The sequence below is a fragment of the Kogia breviceps genome, chromosome 2, assembly GCF_026419965.1.
Source record: "Kogia breviceps isolate mKogBre1 chromosome 2, mKogBre1 haplotype 1, whole genome shotgun sequence".
Taxonomy (NCBI): domain Eukaryota; kingdom Metazoa; phylum Chordata; class Mammalia; order Artiodactyla; family Physeteridae; genus Kogia; species Kogia breviceps.
In genome coordinates this window covers 174,840,180-174,859,025 of record NC_081311.1, presented here as the reverse complement: position 1 = coordinate 174,859,025, position 18,846 = coordinate 174,840,180, and the positions used below count along the sequence as shown (strand labels likewise).

The 18,846-nt window shown below is 36.1% G+C and overlaps 1 protein-coding gene across 50 annotated transcripts in view; it reads right to left on the bottom strand.

Annotated features, from left to right (window-relative positions):
- MAP2 (microtubule associated protein 2) overlaps nucleotides 1-18,846 on the bottom strand; it is a 283,205-nt gene that overhangs the window by 65,355 nt on the left and 199,004 nt on the right. For all 50 annotated transcript variants that reach the window (XM_067026736.1, XM_067026747.1, XM_067026746.1 and 47 more), the window contains one exon: nucleotides 10,485-10,769. In XM_067026736.1, the coding sequence (XP_066882837.1) occupies nucleotides 10,485-10,746 (262 nt within the window). In that variant the 5' untranslated portion in view covers nucleotides 10,747-10,769. The remainder of the gene's footprint in view (nucleotides 1-10,484; nucleotides 10,770-18,846) is intronic.

Sequence of the window (18,846 nt, the reverse complement as noted above, 5' to 3'; positions counted from 1 at the left end):
ACAATTTCAATATTTCATATACAATAGCCCTGATTATGAAGAGGCTGACCAAGTTTTGGTTCTAAGAATATGACCAAAAATAGCTTGGTTTCTCTGATTCATTTTCATTCCCCTGCTGCATTATCAGTCACTCCTTCCCAACTTTTACAGAGGTCCTCCACCCTTCAAAAATGTTTTATTTGAGCTTGTATTTGGGTCTGATTTCCTAAAGAGAAGTTTGTTGTATAAGAACTCTTATGAAACCAGGGAACTTTGTGGTTTCTGTTCTTTTTTTTCTTGGATAATTCTGAAATGCAACATGAAATGCAGAAGCAGGGCTGACTTGGTCTGACAGTAACAAGGTGATCAAAAGCTATGGGAACAGAAGTGCAGTTTTAATGCAATCATTATATTATTTGAAGCATTATAATTAAAATTTTATAGAAAAAATGAAAAGAAACACCTTGACATTTTAATCAAATAGATATTAAAAATACTTTCTAACATTTTCCACAGACCTAACGAAGAAAGGCATTTTGTATTTATAGTTTTTTTCACACCCATTTGCATCAGAGAACATAAGGGAGAGTTGAAACACCATTATTTGAGCATAGGAGACTCAAGCGTTTCTAGTTAGAATTGAAGAAATGCTCATTATTTTATTTTATTTTTTTAATTATTATTATTATTATTTTGGTGGTACGCGGGCCTCTCACTGTTGTGGCCTCTCCCATTGCGGAGCACAGGCTCCGGACGCGCAGGCTCAGCGGCCATGGCTCACGGGCCCAGCCGCTCCGCGGCATGTGGGATCCTCCCGGACCGGGGCACGAACCCGTGTCCCCTGCATCAGCAGACGGATTCTCAACCACTGCGCCACCAGGGAAGCCCTGCTCATTATTTTAAAATTTACTTTAAAAAAGTTAAACATAATTTGGGAGGTTTTTATTCCTTCACTTAAAAAAAAAATAAATCAACATTCTCTGGTGATTCCAGTCCTAAGATGCTAAACTCTCAGCTAGGGTAGCTTCAATTCACTCATAAACAGTGAAGTCCAACTAGAAAAGAAACATGTGTCACCAAAACAGCCAAATCCTTGAGAAGTGTTTTCAATACAGCATTCAGATCATATGTTCAAGTTCACTGTGGTCCAAAAGCATTTCAAGTAGTAAATTTTTCTTAGGTCGGAGAACAGATATTTTCACGAGGTCAGAAATCACTGTTATCTTGATTAAATGAACTTCCTCTCGTAAAACGTGACTTTTGAAAGTGGCATCTGTATTTGCTTCAAACCCATTTCTCTGTTTCCTGTTTTACTACGATCAAGACATAAGAATTGGGTGAGAACTGGCCTGGAGGAACTATCTTACATGCTTTGTGACTTAGGCCAAATTATTGCAATTTTTTTTTGAGAAAAGGCAATTCTGATAAAGCTCTCAGGGGAGTAGGTTTATTCCAATCTTTTCAGTGCATTAGTCACAAACCTTGGTTTTTAAAGCTGATGAGAAAAACAGCCAATAGATAATTTTTAAAGAAAGAGAAAAATATAATTTGGCTTTAAGATAAAGAATAACAACATGCAAAATGCAACAAGGAGAAAAAGTATCCAATGAATTGATTCATTTCAAAAATTGCTTATAAAAGTATTAGTAGTTGTTTTTCTTGTCATTTTATTATTTTCCTCCTTGGAGAAAAAGAAAGTCCTTTAAATACTGAAAAAATTAATGATTAGAATTAGAAAATGTAAATGGGAGCATCTTTCATTTTAATATGTCAAAAAGAAAAAATTATCGATTACGAACAGCTTTTATCATTTTTTAAAATAACAAAACTAGAGAAGTATATCTAATTGAAACTGAAACATTTTCCCTAAAGTTAGTGAATAAATATCCCTGTTATTCAATAGAGAAATGCTCTTTATTGCCTTAGAACTTATCATTTTCAAATAATTTTATAGACTCACAGATGAAGTAGAGTAAAAAAGAACATTGGTGATATTTTATTCAGGTTAACCTTCAAAAGCAGGATACATAACATCTCTTGAAGAAAATACTGGTATATTCCTTTACAGAAGTATAATTAAGTCTATGATTTAGAACAGCAGTTTGCTTTAAGATTCAGTTTGTCCATTTGTCAGAAATGAAATTTATGTGACCTCCTGATCTATAGCAGTGAGGCAATCCTTACCTTACAGCCAGAGGATAGGATCAAGAAAGACGTGCATTTTAGTTTTGTTTGCAAGATATATCAGTATCATTTTCTATCAAGGCCAACTCTATTACATGAGGCTCAGTTTTGCAGGAATGAACGAGAAAAGTTGTTCAATATCTGTATACGTCTTAGCTGTTAGATTATTGATGTCTCTTAGAAAGGTCATTTATCCTGTTTTTTTCATATTCTTCCCAGTTCAGCTGTTTTCATCATCAAGACAATATTGCTAATCAAATGTCTTACTGCTATCTTAAGTCAAAAATATATTTTCTTTCTTTGCTTCAAACCTTCACTCCTATTTTCAGAACATATCAAGTCTTCTGCTATATCCCTCCATGACATTCCCTTTATAACCATATTTCAGAGTTCCTACTTGATTGTCTTAATCAAGTTCTATAGTCTTTACTTTGAATCTAGCCTCCTCTCGTTGTTCCTCCATCTGCCTCCTTAGTTCCAGTATTCCTTTGTAACATCATCTTTCCCACAAATGTATTGCTTACACCGTGGTGTAATTTTCGTAGCCCCATTTTGTTGATGCGATTTCCATTCTCAAAACTGAACATGGATACTAATGCTCTCTTTCTTTATCTCACTTCAAAAAATGTTTATAAGCATTGCATTATATACCAGAAGGAAGAGGAAGATGAATGAAGCACAGCTTCTACCTCAAAACACTTAGAACCTAGTGATGGGGATTAAAACCAGTAACAAGTAACCTCAGTAAAATGTTTTGATATGATCAATGCTATTATTAGCAAGAGATAAACGTGGTACATGGGGATGTTTGAAAGAAGAAGAGATTCATTTGAGAGAATAAAATGAATCAGCTCTGGATCTTGGATCATGGACTTCTGGTAATCTCTTCTGTTGTATGTACCCTTTCAAAATATTTTTCCATCACTTGTTTCACGATGCTGCACACGAATGAAACCATAACAGATTGCTTGGGCAAATTATCTTTGTTTGCAAAAGAGAAGATTGTCAGTTCAATCAAAGGACTGACCATTCATGCTAGAGTCACTTATGCAAGAATCAGAGGTGCTCAGCTCCCAGCACCACTTTGACCTAGGTTTCCAAACACAAAATCTGGACTGAAAATATTGAGTCTAATTTTCAGGCTACTGAGGCTGAATCATCTCTATTATACATGATTTTTTTCTCTGAACCTTGATTCCTCCCTTGGTATCCATTTTGCCGAATATCTTCTGAAGTTTGAGTTTTGCTGAAATCAACTGTAAAAGCGGATATTTAACTCCTATTTCTGTGTTCTAATAACCACCTACCATTTGCATATTTGTTAAAAGTTGCCATGAGAGCCTAGGACATATGCTTTCCTCTTTCTCTGTTTATCAGCTTGGTTGGTTTTAGAACTGTATTTTCTCTGAGGGTTGTTGAACGGTGACTCATTCTGTGAGGCGAGTAACACAGTGAGAGGGCAGCGAGCGTTCCATGTCCTTTTCCCCCAGGGACTCATGATGCCAAGTCAGATCATGCTTAAACTACCAGGTCTGCAATGCAGCACCAGTTGTTCTGTTCATCTGCTCCTGGTATGAATTTCCAGGCTCCCCAGGCAGTCAAAGCAGTGTTTTACGTAACGTGCTAAGGTGCAGTGAAGTGTGAGGGAGCAACAGGGCTTGATATACTGAAGCAGAAAGTCAGTTCATCTCAAGTAGCTTGGGGAGAAAAGACGGAGGTGTGATGACGGTTAGGTACTTCCCGGCCTACTAACCTCCCAACAGCAGTAAGATCAAACCTGAAGCCAACCCTCAAAAGGGTATTTGGTATACAGAGACAGATATTTTTCTCAGGTATATACAAGCAATGTAATCAATTTATATATACATCATACTTTTCAAAAAACACATTATTGATTGATGATGAATATATTCCCCAGATATTAGGGAAATTTATTTGTTCCAAATTAGTATTAAAGTTTTTCTCATCTTTTTTTTTTTTGTCTTTTCTCTTTTGTGAGGAGAGAACGCTTAGAAATTGAACAAGGGACAGATAAAGGCTGTGCATAATCCTAACCAAAACACGGGCTTAGAGGGTTGAAAAATGAATCAAGGAAAACTTGTTTCCATGACTGATTACTGTCATCTACTCACTACAAATAAAAAAGATTTTAGGAACTGCTTAGAGATCTTCTCTTAGTGGAGATTTTAAAAACCTCAAATAATTGGAATATATTAAAAGAAAAATATGATGACCCACCATGACAGCAAATTAGGAGAAAATTTGATAAGGTCTGAAAAATACAGGATTAGGAGAAAGGCTCAAGTAAAAACTACAATGGTATTAAATTATATTTACATCTAGAAACAAGTGAGACAATAATTTTTACAAGTAGTTCTGAATTATTCTTAGCTCAAATCTGTTGCATTGATTAAGATTCAAATTCAACACAATTTTTCAAAGTGTCAGTGGACCAAACAAAATGATAAAATAGGTTTTTTTAAGTGTTTGTGACGTGGTTCTGACATTTAACACAAAACAAGACAATAAAGAGAAGAGAATGATTTCCACAAGTGCATGGGAGGAATTTTCTGGAGGGCCATACATGGGAGTAAATGCATATGCAAATTAATCTTAATTTTAAAATATCATATTATATTGTGTTACATAGAGCCTTGCTCTTCACAACTCAAAGTGTTTGTAGGCAATTAAAATTCCAAGGAATAAAATCATGTTTTATTTGTTGTATTATTGGGTTTAGTTAAAAGGAGTCTAGAGAAACCAAGGTTTCCTTAAATTTTGATTCATAATTACCGGCTTAAGACAATCACATTCTACTCTAAGACTTCGGCTTAAGAGCAAAGAAAGATATAAGGTAATTTTTTATAGGAAGAACTACCCTCTAACTGCACATTTAAATAAACAACTGTATCTGGTACCTGTCTTTTTTTCTAATTTGTAAAACATTATAAGCTCTAGTTAGCAATACCTGCTACAAACAAGCTCATACTTTACCAAGATTAAGAGAGGCAGTTCTTTATTACAATGTCCATGCAAGCTAGCCCCCAGTTAGGTTCAGATCCTTCTAATTTACCAACAAGACAAGTCACATATGATTGAAGCCGATTCTCCAAACCTGCCTTCAAATAGTATAGAGACCACATAGGACAAAGCAAACGTGACAAATACAAACCTCATGTCTTTTCTATCAATCCTTGTCTTTCTCACTCTTTCTAGCCCCCGATGCCTAACCTTTCGAAGGGAAACATTGAAAAGATCCCCATTTTCTGTCCTCATCCATCGGCGCCGCCAGGCCCAGACACTATGGAGTGAGGCTGTGTGCTTTTCTGCAGATCCGCCCTGAATGCTAAATAACTGCTCAGCACACTCCTCTCTGTGGAGCTCGGGGAAATGGCAGCCAGAGCAATGAGTGGTTGGCATGGCAACAAGGAAAGGCAAATCTGCAACCTCTTGTATTGTTAGGCCAGCTTGTTTATTTGCCTTAGGGGTCCTGCGGATGGCTTCAGTCGTTTCACAGGAGAAATGGTCCCGTACTATTTCGCGTTGCCTACATTAATATATATTATATACCATATGCCACAGTTTAAATGGGATGGTGACTCCTATCAGTCACTCTCAAATCTGGGGATGGAGGAGGGGAGAATGGGGAGGTAAGAAAAGGCTGAATTTTCCAAGATCGAAAAGGGAAAGAGAGAAGTTTAAAGGTATATTCAGAGTTTTGCTTGTGAGTGATGACAACATTTTTCTCCACTGTGCATTTTCAAGCTTAAATTTATAATTTCAGCAACAATAAACTTAGATACCCGATTATGTTCATGACCTGGCTGCTTGAGTCATGCAGATGTGAAAGGGCAGGCCAGGCTTTAGAAGGCGCATCTCCATTGGAAAGCTCTAGAAAAACTGACCATGGATAACCCAGAAGAGCTTTTACAGATCTCACTGCTTTGACAGGGAGTAGACCCGGAAAGAATCCCAGGAAATGTTGGGGAAACACAGCAGCCCTGGGAAATAAAGGGGCAGTTACACCCTTTAATCTTTAAATTTACTCAAAGAGATACCTGATGCTGGCTTTTGATGATCGCGAAGGCACTTTATACTGTGACTGGTGTTTTTACTAGTATTCAAAGCATTGTACCTTAAAACAGTCAAAATCACGAAAGCATGATTTTAAATACTTCACATTTTGGTATCTGTAAACTTCTCAGAATTGCCTCCTTTCTTTCTCCATTCACGCTGAAAACTGGGAATAAAGGTCTCATTTTCTGTCACGCTTCAAGGTACATGGATGTGACCGTTCTGCAATGGAAGAAGAATTGCCTTCTTTGGCTATGACTGGTAACAGCCGCAGCTGGGCGTGTGGCTCTGAATCAGGCTGCGTGGGTCAGTGGAAAGATCACTTGCCTATAAAGCAGGAGACCTGCATGTTGGCTGTAGCCATGTGATCTTGGATGGGTTGCTAAACCCATAAAGAGGAGTGTGAAAGGTCATCTTACAAGCTAACATCCAGTTATCTCGATGTTACCATGATATAAATTCTCATATGAGTCTGGGCCCCACCCACGAATAAGAAGCTTAAAGACGAGGCTCCTAATTTTCACTCAGAGTTCAAACTCTATAGGGACCAAAATGCATTCTGCTTGCTTTCTTCAATGAAGATAAAGTGGAAAAGAGAGGAGGGGTTTATTACAAGAATTTACTCTTATTATTCATGTAGGGAAAACAATTTAAAAATGACTGCTTTCGTCACATGTTTTATTCACTTATCAATAATAATAACTTTACTAAATGGCCTGATTCTCAATGTTTTCTCACTTCTTTTGTTAGGCTTCTGTGGCATGGCTTCTAAAAAGGACACATCAATAAACAGATGTAAGAAAAATTCTTAAAGTAATAGGTGAGCATTTAACACTATCTACCTTTCTATGGATTAGCTTTAAATTGGAAGGAAAGAGACAAAAATCTAGAAGGGTAAGCTGTAAAGAAATATAATGTAAAGTATCATTTCCTTCCAGCTTTTCCTGTGCAACTCCTACCCTCCTGCTGCCTCCCCCACCACCTCAGGGCATAAGATCAAAGATAAGCTGACTATGGCCTTGAACCTTTAAAAATTAAAAGTTATTATGGCCCAGAAATGAAGGTGTACATTGAAAAGGGTAGATGAGAGACAATGAGGTTGACCTTTGGGTGAAGTAAGCCCACTCTGATAAAGGAAGGAAGAAGGAGGGGGAACTGATGATTACAATTCATTTGTTATGTGATCTTGCTTATAGAGATAAATAAAAATAAACAATGTTGAGGAAAAGATTTATTTCTAAGAATGAAGAGAAGGCTACAGCAAAGAAGGAAAGTAGAAGAAAGATCTTCGGCTTTAACCAGGAATGGTCTGGACACTACAGCACATAGCTGAGGATGTCACTGGGAAATGTTTCATGTTCACAATGTCCTGAGAAATATCCATTACAGGGGAAATTGCAATATACCAATACATTATATGGAATGATAAAAGAGTGGGCTAATATATAGCCTGGTCCTCTTTCAAATAATCACCTCAAAATATTGATATAATGCCAGCTCGTATCAATGGTCTCTATCATCAAAGGATAGCATTTTTAAATAACATATCTAATATTTGAGAACATTTCTTTTTACTGGGGATAATTTTTCTTTGTGATTTGTGAAACAGTTATATATAAACCATCAATAATATAATTTATTCTTTTATTAAGCTAAAGTTTGGAGAGAAATTTAATTGCACATTAACTTATCACTGGGAAATCCTCTGTAGTATGAGAAGATAATATTTTACACCTTTTCCTCTCCTACTGCTTTCCACATGTGGATAATTGATGGATTCAATACTTGGCCTGTTCTTTCTGGAGGGACATTGATTTAAAATCACATCATAATTTGGATTGAAACATCACTCTGGTAACCTAGAGCAGGCTGTTTACACAACCTCTGTCACTTTGAATATACATATAAAACTTACATAATTAGTCTCCCAAAGGTAATGTAATATTCATTTGATATATATTAAGCTGAATTCAAAATTGTCTCTGGATGGTCCTGAACCCACAATTTAAAGAAACATCTGTTAGTCTCTTTTTCATTTATATTATTTTCTCAAAGAAGCTGGCAAGGACGCACTGACCTGGAAAATAAATTTTTCTGATGCTCTTAAATACTTAATTAAGACCATTGAAAAAATGAAATAGTGAATGATGTTGGTTCTCTACTGCTTGACCAAGCATGCTACAGTGATTTTTTACTTGAGTATGTAATAAGCCTCCATAATAGTCAGTGAGAGTCAACTAGGGAGAGTTCAAGAGATAAAATAAGACTTTCCAATAGTTTTCACCATTAATTTGAAAAGGACTTGCTTCTTTTTGCATCATTCATTCAACCACTCACTCAACACACATTTATTGAGTCCTCGAGGTATAAAGTCAAGTGCTGCAGGGGACGATGATGAGAAAAATCTTGGTCTCAACGTTATCTCCTTCCTTCCCACAACCATTTTGTTCTAACATGTCCTCAACTCTTCATGCCTCAATCCCTTCAAAAGTTTCCCAGTTAGTGCTCCTGACACCCAAGTCCCACCCTCTTCAAGTTGAATTACACTCAGCTGTAGAAAAATATTCCTAGACCCAGAGTGCCCTGTTGTCCATATAGATACAACTACCACCACTGATAATCATAATAATAATAATGGTAATTAATAGACTATTTCTTGAGTCATTTATATACTCTACTATCTCTTTCAATCCTCCTTGTAACCATGAAAAGTAAAAATAATATTTTTATTTCATTCTTAACCACAATTTCTTACTAATGGGACATTTGTGCCTATAGGGCATTGCACAGCTTTTCAAATCTTTGAATTAGACTGGACACTGCCACCCTCTTTTTCCATTCCACATACATCTCTGCAGGGTATTTGTTTTTTATCACAGCAACTGCCAAAATGCAGCTTCACAAAGACAAGGCATATTGAAAAGGAATGTGGTGTGATCTGATAGTGAAATGGAACTATCTTGAACTAATAGTTCATGTAGTATTTGAAAGCCATTGAGTATCACAGTGTTTCTTCTGAGTATTTACAACACTCTGCCATACTCTTGTGCCTTTGCTGTGGCACCTCAAGATGCTTAGGTGCACAATTTGGGAATTTTGTTTGGAAACAACCCCTCTTTAGCTTTGTCCTCCTATACTGCTTATTTGATACTTAACACACCGTGTTCTGTATCTGAATTAATTTTACGCACATGTCTAATGTCTGCTACTAGATCATCTGCTCTGTGAAGTTCAGAGTCCATTCCTTGCACACGCCCTGGCACAACTTGTATGTAGAAAATGCCCAAGAGTAGTTTGTTGAATGAGTGGATTAAAAAAAAATTATACTATATTCGAAATGCCTTTCATACTTGCCCATTAAAATTTAAATATATTTTTTGAACTGAGTGTACAGTGCACGTGTTGCTAACTAATTGAGTGTAGAAAACCAATCTTTGAATAAGTAAGGGATGATTTTGAAGGGGGTATAGCCTTCCTTACTAGTAGTTTACTTACTCTCTTTGGAGTAGCATATCAGCAAGTTGCTGTGTTCAAATGCATTAAATTCTGAATTACGGAAAAAAAGGGAAATAATGGTGTAGAATATTATAGGGCAGGCTAGTGTTTCTCTAAGCCATTATTGAGAATATCATCAATAGTAAAGTGGGCTATTGGTAGAAATTACAATTTGAAAGGAAGTACTAAAGATTAAATTATATAATGTTCTCCTTTAAGCATCTGTATATTAGTTCTTAAAAAGCTATCTGAGGAACTATTAAACGGTTCCTGTGTATGTATGTGTGTGTTTGTTTTCCTTGCTTTTTCTCTTTTATTTTCTAAAGGCTGGGAGATAGACTCTACATTCCTTTCTGCCCTAAAAAGTAAATATGCTTCTTATCAATTAATCGATTTAAGTCCAGTATCGTTCAAGAGTATCAATAAGAAACTATTCGTCAAGTTTTCTTTCAGTAAGTTACAGTGCTGACAGTTACTAGCAAAACATGCATACATCAAGCCATTTGTCTACTAAAATTAATGTGGTAAAAACTAAATAGGGAGAGGAGATTGAGCATACAACTAATTTGGGGGAAATGTCAGGCTAGTTCCCATGACGTTTCTCTCCTTTTGGTGTCTATTTCCCCTGACCGACTGGAATTTCAGTCCTAGCACTAGTGAAAGAAGATCAGTGCTGTAAATTAATTCACTTTCAGCCTAAACAGACTTCAAAGCACAAAGCACGCCCTGGTGACAGAAGAGCTGTTAGTTACCTGCTGTTTCTCTGTCAGCTGAGGTCAGCTCTCCATTGATCCCATTCTCTTTGGTATTTGAGTAGGTGTCCTGTGACTCATGTTCTCCAAAGGCGCCCTCTTCATCTTCCCGGTACGGGAATCCATTGGCGCTTCTGACAAGTCCTTCCCCTGCCCCACCTTGATCCTTGATCTCAGGTGGATGTGGGTGGGCGGATGCCTCTGTTAGTTGAGCTGAGGTCCAGTGAGGCGCCTTTGCTTCATCTTTCCGATCATCTGCCATTCTTCAACGTCCTGTGACTTCTCCTGTGATTGGAAGAGAAAAACGGCAGCCATGACTTTGGAGAAAGCTTATCTGATATTAGTAGTACTAAGATAGGGAAAATTTATAGCAAACTCACTAGTTAGCTATGGTCAAAAAACATATTCGACAACCCACTTTTAATATCAAGAGGTAGCTATTGTTAACACCTTGGTTTTTACAGATCTTTTCTGGAATATCTATTCTTTTAATATAAGATTACCATCAGTTTACATATACTCTTTTTTGTTGTTGTTTTTTTTTTTTTTTTAAACTAGTGCTTGGCATTTAAAGACATACCTGAGCTAACTTTCATTGACATGTGACATTGTACAGTAAAGGAGTTCTTTAGTATAGGGAAAATCTGTAGGGTGACAAAACTGGATAGAAAAGAGTGGGGAAAAGAATGGCTGAAGGGAAATGCTGTATTATGGAAAATTCTCCCAAATACTCTTTTAAACCACAACTCTCTGTGAAACCTACAAAAGACAATGGCCAATATATTAGCCCTTTAAGTTTCAAAGATGATCAATTCAAACCAGGTAGATATGTTTTTCTGGATACTGTGTATTAAGAGAAAGATAGTTTTGACAATTTTTCAGCAAACTTTTCTAAGTTTTCTAAATTTTTCTAAGCCCTATGTATAGATTACAAGGGAATGAAATTTTCTCAGTGTAAATCTTACATAGAGAATAAAAATTATAATATCAGGCCTATGTCATAACTTACAGTTTTATTTCACAATTAAGTCAATTAAGTTAAATCCACTAACATATATTAGGTGGCCATAAATTATAGTAAAGTTTGAATAAGTCGTGGAGTAGGTGTTCTGTACGCGTTAAGCAAACGGCAGATACTGCACAGCCTTCACTTATATGCCAATGCCACTAAATGTAGAGATGTAGTTGATGAGAGGTGATAAATCACTCAGTTTTGAAAAGCTGTTGCCAGCAATGTGGCTTTGTTGATGGTCTATTGTCCCCACACTCACGGTGACATGGACAGTGAGAGTCTCTGATGGAAACTAAGAACTGTTTCTTTCAAAAACAGTAACTCAAGCAAAACCCTCCAAACAAGGAAACAAAAACTGTATTAAAACAAATCTACTTTTGGCTACCAAGCTCTGTTTAGAGACATCAAAAATAAATTAAGCTGTAAAGAAAGTAAGCTTCCTATCAGATTCCTAGTTAGGATCTGTCTGTTTTTTACTGAATTTCAATCTATTCTCAGGTCCCTATTCTAATTTTCTGTTCATACCAGGAAGAACTAGATGAATCAACTCATTTAAACGAATTTGATGATAACACACCCCTAACCCCAGCAATTGTTTCCCATAAGGATTCTGTTTATTGTCTCTATGAGCATATTAAAATAGGAGATAAGAAGTTAAGAAGTTTAACTTTTTTTTTTTTTTTTTTTTTTTTGCGGTATGCGGGCCTCTCACTGTTGTGGCCTCTCCCGTTGCGGAGCACAGGCTCCGGACGCGCAGGCCTAGCGGCCATGGCTCACGGGCTCAGTTGCTCCGCGGCATGTGGGATCTTCCCGGACCAGGGCACGAACCCGTGTCTCCCGCATCGGCAGGCGGATTCTCAACCACTGCGCCACCAGGGAAGCCCAAGAAGTTTAACTTTTAAAACATTGATTGAAGGCCTTGTGAATAAACTAAAGAGCCTCCACACAGCACTGATGATGTACAAAGAACTGTATGCACAGAAGAGTTTCCTCCTATGTAAAATGAGGACAAGGATGCCTAGTTTATTGGTTTGTTGCAAAGTTTAAACAGAATAAAATAAAGGGCTCAGCACAAGTCCCTGGCAAGCTCAATAAATAGTAGTTACTACCTTTGTTATTATTATTATACTAACAGTCATCATACCACCAGTCATTACATATAAAATATTTTCAGTAGTTTTTCTGGAATTGCTGGCATAGGAAGAAGAGCCTGAAAACTTGGTACGTCCAATAATAAAGAGTTACTTGCAAATCTGCTCCCAGATATCACAGAGAACTGAATGAACGTTCCAAGACAGACATGGCAAGTGTCTGGGACATGAGAGCCTGATGGGAGGAGTGTGTCCTCAGAACTAACCACTCCATATGTACACCTGAAAACTTAGCTACATCTTTTTTTTTTTTTTTTTTTTTGTGGTACGCGGGCCTCTCACTGTTGTGGCCTCTCCCGTTGCGGAGCACAGGCCCCGGACGCGCAGGCTCAGCGGCCATGGCTCATGGGCCCAGCAGCTCCGCGGCATGTGGGATCTTCCCGGACCGGGGCACGAACCCGTGTTTCCTACATTGGCAGGCGGACTCTCAACCACTGCGCCACCAGGGAAGCCCAGCTACATCTTTTATAAAGACAGTTCTGCAGTGTTCTAGACTCCACTCTGCCACTGTCTTCTAGTCAACTATCAAAGGACCTAAATTGGGAGTCTGAAGATTATGTTTCTTCTGAGAAACATAATCTTGTTTTGGCATCTTCATATATCTAATGGGCTGAATAAATTATTTACATTCAAAGCGTGACTTTGATCACAATATTTTACTGCTAGCGAGACTGTTGGCTCAGCATCCTTATCTTTGCATGCCTTGATTTCTTTACTTTTCCTTTACCAGAACAGCTTAAATAAAATTTCCATATTCTTATACGGTCCAAACTATTTTTTGTGCAGGGTGAACACCTGTAAATAGAAAAAGTTTTCCACAAAAAAGTACATGCCTGGCTAATACTGTTTTTAAAAAAATTTATATTTTTAGAACAGTTTTAGATTTACAGAAAAATTGAACAGACAGTACAGAGATTTCCTATGTATCTCCTGCAGGCAATTTTCTGTTATTAATATCTTACATTAGTATGATACATTTGTTATAATTAGTGAAACAATACTGATGCATTATTATTAACTAAAGTCTGTAGTTTATTTAGATTATCTTAGTTTTTTCCTAATGTCCTCTTGCTTCTAGAACCCCCATCCAGGATTTTACATTACATTTAGTTTTCCTGTCTCCTCAGGTTCTTCTTGGCTGAGAGGTTCTCCGACTTTCCTTGTTTTTAATGACCTTGAGAAATACTGGTCCGGTAAATTATAGATGCCCCTCTACTGAAATTTGTCTGATATTTTTTCATGAATAGTCTTTGATTATGTGTTTTGGGGAGGAAGATCACCAGCAATAAAGTGAACAAATAAGCTTGAGAGATGCTGAGTTACACGGGCATGTATAACACAAGCTTTCTGAGAGCTTTTGCTATTCTCCTCCACATGGGAATCTCAGGGAAGGCAAGTGGTGTGCAAAGCATCTCAAGCAATTGAATATAGAACCTTCATCTGATGCCATGTTTATTAACATCTCCAAAAGGATTTGGAAAATACTTAGGTTTGCACTTTAGCCCATGTTTAACTCTGGGCATTCTAGCCATAGATATTCAAAGGAAAAAAAAATAATATGAGCACCCGTAACTCCCAGCTAAAATTGGCAATTCTTCCCCTAGGGCTATCTGGAAAAGATTTTTCAATGACTAAAAATCTTCATTTTGAACCTAAAAATCCAACATGGAAATGGTAATCATCCATTTAAAAATGTTATGATAATTTGTTTTCAAGAACCCAGGCATTCAAAAAGTGAATTCCTTAGTGTTTAACACTTTAGAGTTTTAAATTCTTTCTTTTTAAGTAATCAATAAAAAACTAATGCTGGAAGAAGAAAGGGCAGGCTGGCTACACTGATTTCACTTACTATCAGAGGCACAAATAAAGTGAATTTATTATCTAAATGCATCATCTGGCTTCCTGATAAGACTACTCAGATAATACTCCTTAAAATGTATACTGATCAGTCAGATATCACTTTCTAATTTGTTGGGCTTTTGAAATGTACATAGTCTAACTCTCTATTAAGTGACAATCATTTTAGATTTCAAGCTAGAACTGGCATTGCTGACAAAACTACTTTGACAGAAAACATGATTTGGAAAGATTTCCTTAGGTTTTACTGAAAAGCAGCTGGAAACAGAGGAGACACTATTTAGCTTCTCTCAATTAAAATCACAACATGGTATTATTAAAATACCACCCATTCATGGTAAATTTCACTTAAACTCCCAAACAATGTTTTGGTGTCACAGATTATCTCTACTCTTCAAAATGGTGTTAAAACATAGTTAAAAGTGATCACACTGTCCTTTAATTTCTTCTTCCTGATGTATAATATTACTTTTACCTGAATCTCTCTGAAAATTGTGCTTGTGGAATTAAAGAAGATAAGAAAACTGAGATAAAGGCAAATTCTCTCCAACTCTATTAAAGAAAACTTGTGAGGTACCAGGAATTGTAACATCCCATTCCTACTGTGTAATGGAAAAGACTCCTCTCTCCATATTGCAAAACATCACATATCCTCTTGATCCTAATTGCTGAACAGCTGGGCATCTGCCATACAATCTTCTGGAGGGATAAAGCAAGCTGAGAAGCTACCTACACTCTTCTCCTTCTCCTCTTCCCAAGAGCCTAGCTTGATAATGTGAGCAAGGAAATTCCTGAGTTTTAAAAAAAAGGTACTAAGTCCAAGACATTGACCTATTATTCATAATAAGTTGCAATGGAATCTTAGCTGTTAGGGCTAAACACAAATGCCAGTATGAATGAGGACACAGATACCTATAATATGGATTTTTAAAAGAAATCTAAGAAGTTCACATTTCTATTTATTTGATTTGAGAATGAGATATTTCACTTAACTCTATCACATCATGGCTATTATGCTACATAAAACAGGGCCCCAGTCTTCTTCCCAATTAAGATATACAGTTGGAAAGAAAAGCTAAGAGAAGGTCTTGTGCCACCACAAATGTTAGTTATAGACTTGAGTGGTGATCTTCAATCTTTGCCACCATTTGTTATTAAACAATTTCCTTTTGATATTTGAAAGTTCTCTAAGGACAGACATTTCTTCTTTCATCAAAATCCCAGCTTTTAAAATTCCAGTTCTTCCAATTTTTCCCTTAATAAGCCTTAGACCTGGCTCTCTCGATCTAGTGCTCCTTGGTAAGAGCATGCAGGTGTTTTTTCACACCAGCTGTTGAACCCACTAATCATGGCTACACTCTGATTCATATCACTGATGGATAATTATGAAAAATTATGTAAGATTCTTTAGTGTTTGGCAACCTGTCATTATCCTTTGATTTCAGTGACATGAGCCAGACATTATGACATGGCATTGATCAGATTTCTAACTTGCTGAAGATTCAACCTGTATCCTCTTATATCATGATAATAAAACTGCTATAACCTGAATGAAAACAGTCTTTCTACAGAGTAATTTCTAAGTTGAAACGGTATACAAACTAATTTGTCTATTTAATATATGTAAAATTCATCAGTTTTGTTTTTAGGTAGATTTAATGCATACATGTTTAATGTTGCAGAGTAAAAAATAAGTACCTTCCCACATGTTGATTAGAAAGTTTTTATTTCTATGGATCAGGAGCCTAACAATTAGCCAAGGCCCTTAGATAATTCTAATTAAGAAATACTGAGAGAGAGAGAAAAAGCAAATAAAAGAGTGGAAGGAACAACAACAAAGAGCAAAAGGAAGAACAGGAAAAAAAAAGGAAATATCCAGCTCAACATAAAACAGGCTATGATGGCAAAACTCAATTCATGGTTTGGGATAGACATATTCTAACTTTCAATTACTTAATAGAAAATTTTTATCTTATATGATAATTAATGTAGTTTCTTGGAGACCCATTTTGTAGCTTATGGGTAGGTCTGTCAGTCAGTACTGCTATTACTTAGATTTCTAGAATATTGACTACAACATCAATAATGAGATTTCTACTATATTGAGAATCACTTATATTTAAATGCATCTGCTTTAAAAATTTTCCAGGCCTAAGACTATAATGTTCTATGTTTCAAAACTCCAAGACTTTACTTGAGTACCTGTCCAGATACTTAAATAAATTCATATTTTTGTGTGTGTAAGAAAAAATTGGATTTGCCCACAAGCAACCTAAAAGTCTGCCTCCAAATCTGTAAAATCACTCTTGAAAACAGTCTTTTGTGATATGATTGTTCCTTGCATAAGGATATATCCAATAAGTTAATTTATATTAGAATTTAGAAATAAGATGAGATAATGTGTATTTTGCTGATTTCTGATATTTCTTAGTCAGGTAATATATCTGTTCCCACATTTCCCCTTAATTACCAGGAACTCTTTTAATGCTTAACTGCAGTATTTACCTCATTCTAAGTCTTCGGTACTGTGTCTGTTTATAGAAATAAATTATATATAAATATAATTTATATATAATTTAGTTGTAAAACATCATATCTTTCCTCAAGTCAGGCAGGATATATATTATAAATAAATAATAACTGTATCTGTTGCCTTCTGACATTTTATTTTAGGGTATCATTCTTTTGAGCAAATTACATAATATTATTTAGCACACAATAGCTCTGATATTATCCTTCATGTATATAAAGTGAATAAAATACAAAACAGACATCGATCTTTTTCATACAACATGTTTTATAAAACTTCACTTAATATTCTAGATCTTTCAGACAGGTTATAAGTTAAATTCTAATGAAAACATAATTTCTTAGAAAAAATAACATTACTTGGCTTTTTAAAAAAGTATCTCTCCTTTATTCATTTTCCCTAGAATACTCTTTTAATTACCATCCAAGCAAATGTTGCTAATAAGTGAATGATAACTTTAGAATGACAAAGTATTTATTATTTTGAAGGTGGCCAAATAATACAGTTTTTTTGGTTCTCCCTAAAGGTTACAAAACCATATGTGTACATTAAAACTTAATGTGTTTAAAGGCTAGTTTAAAAAAAGAAGAATTTTCATCTGGACCTTGATCTATCATTGAACTGCCTGCATATTGTACATTAAAAAAAATTTGACATGCTTTGATAGTTCCTGTATTTTTTGTTCTTTAAAGCAAGTGGTGAATAATAAGTGAACCAAACAGTAGTTCCTGAGCATATATGTCCCAAGGGCTTGCAGATACAAAGAAATAAAATAAAATAAGGTACATCTGTCACACTTCCTCCACTATAAAGAGAAGAAATAAGAACTAAACAGAAACACTCAGAAGAAAATGTCCCTGACAGCTCTGCTGTCTGAGCTACCAATGAATTTCATTTCTCAGGGCAAATCCAGGACTAAGAATGCAAATCAGAGCTACATTTTTACTAAAAAAGAAACCATTCTCTAATTTTCTGCCTACTTAGTTGGAGCTTTTCATATTTTTCCTTCAAAGTATGAAAAGGGTTATGTAAAAGTAAGAAGCACACAAGCAAACCATGACAGTAATATTCAAACCTACCAAAGGGCCATTTAGTCATAGCTGGGCTTCAAGAATTTGTTGAATATTGAATTAATTAATACATCCAGATAAACACAGGGAAAAAGGTTCTGTCAGCTATAGATATTTGGCCAACATTAGCTCAATCAGTGAGAGAAGAATGGTTTTGAAACCTAATTTTCAGGCATGGTAGAAGAAGTGAGACTCAAGTTCTAACTCCACTGAGAGCATATGAAAAATAATGCTTAGTCGAACAAACTTCTAGACCTGAATATGACCTAGCATACATAGCAGTGACCATGCAACATACAGGTTTAGAAATATCTTTAAGATAAAACAGTTTCATCCCTCTCAGAAAAAGGCTTTAAAACATGAAACTAAAATGCTCTTTGGGGATTATCCATTCTAATGTAACTTAAAGTGTCTTCAGCCAATCACCTCCAACATGCATCCAATAAATGAGAATTTCTGGGTACAGGGCTTGGAAATTAGTATTTTAACAGGTTTAACAGATGACTCTGAAACACTGAAGTTTGAAGATTGGTGCTTTCAGGCAAGCCTGTTGCACAGGACCTCAGGAAAGAATGGGGAGTGATAGAAATGCACACATGAAATATCCCTGTAGAATAACTGGAGTAAGGGGTTAAGGCAATTATCCTGATAGGTCAGGCAGTCATTCTCAAAAATAGAAGCTGAATCTTTCACTGCCTTAGTCCAGGACATTTATGATGACGGGATGGAGTCCAATCACTGC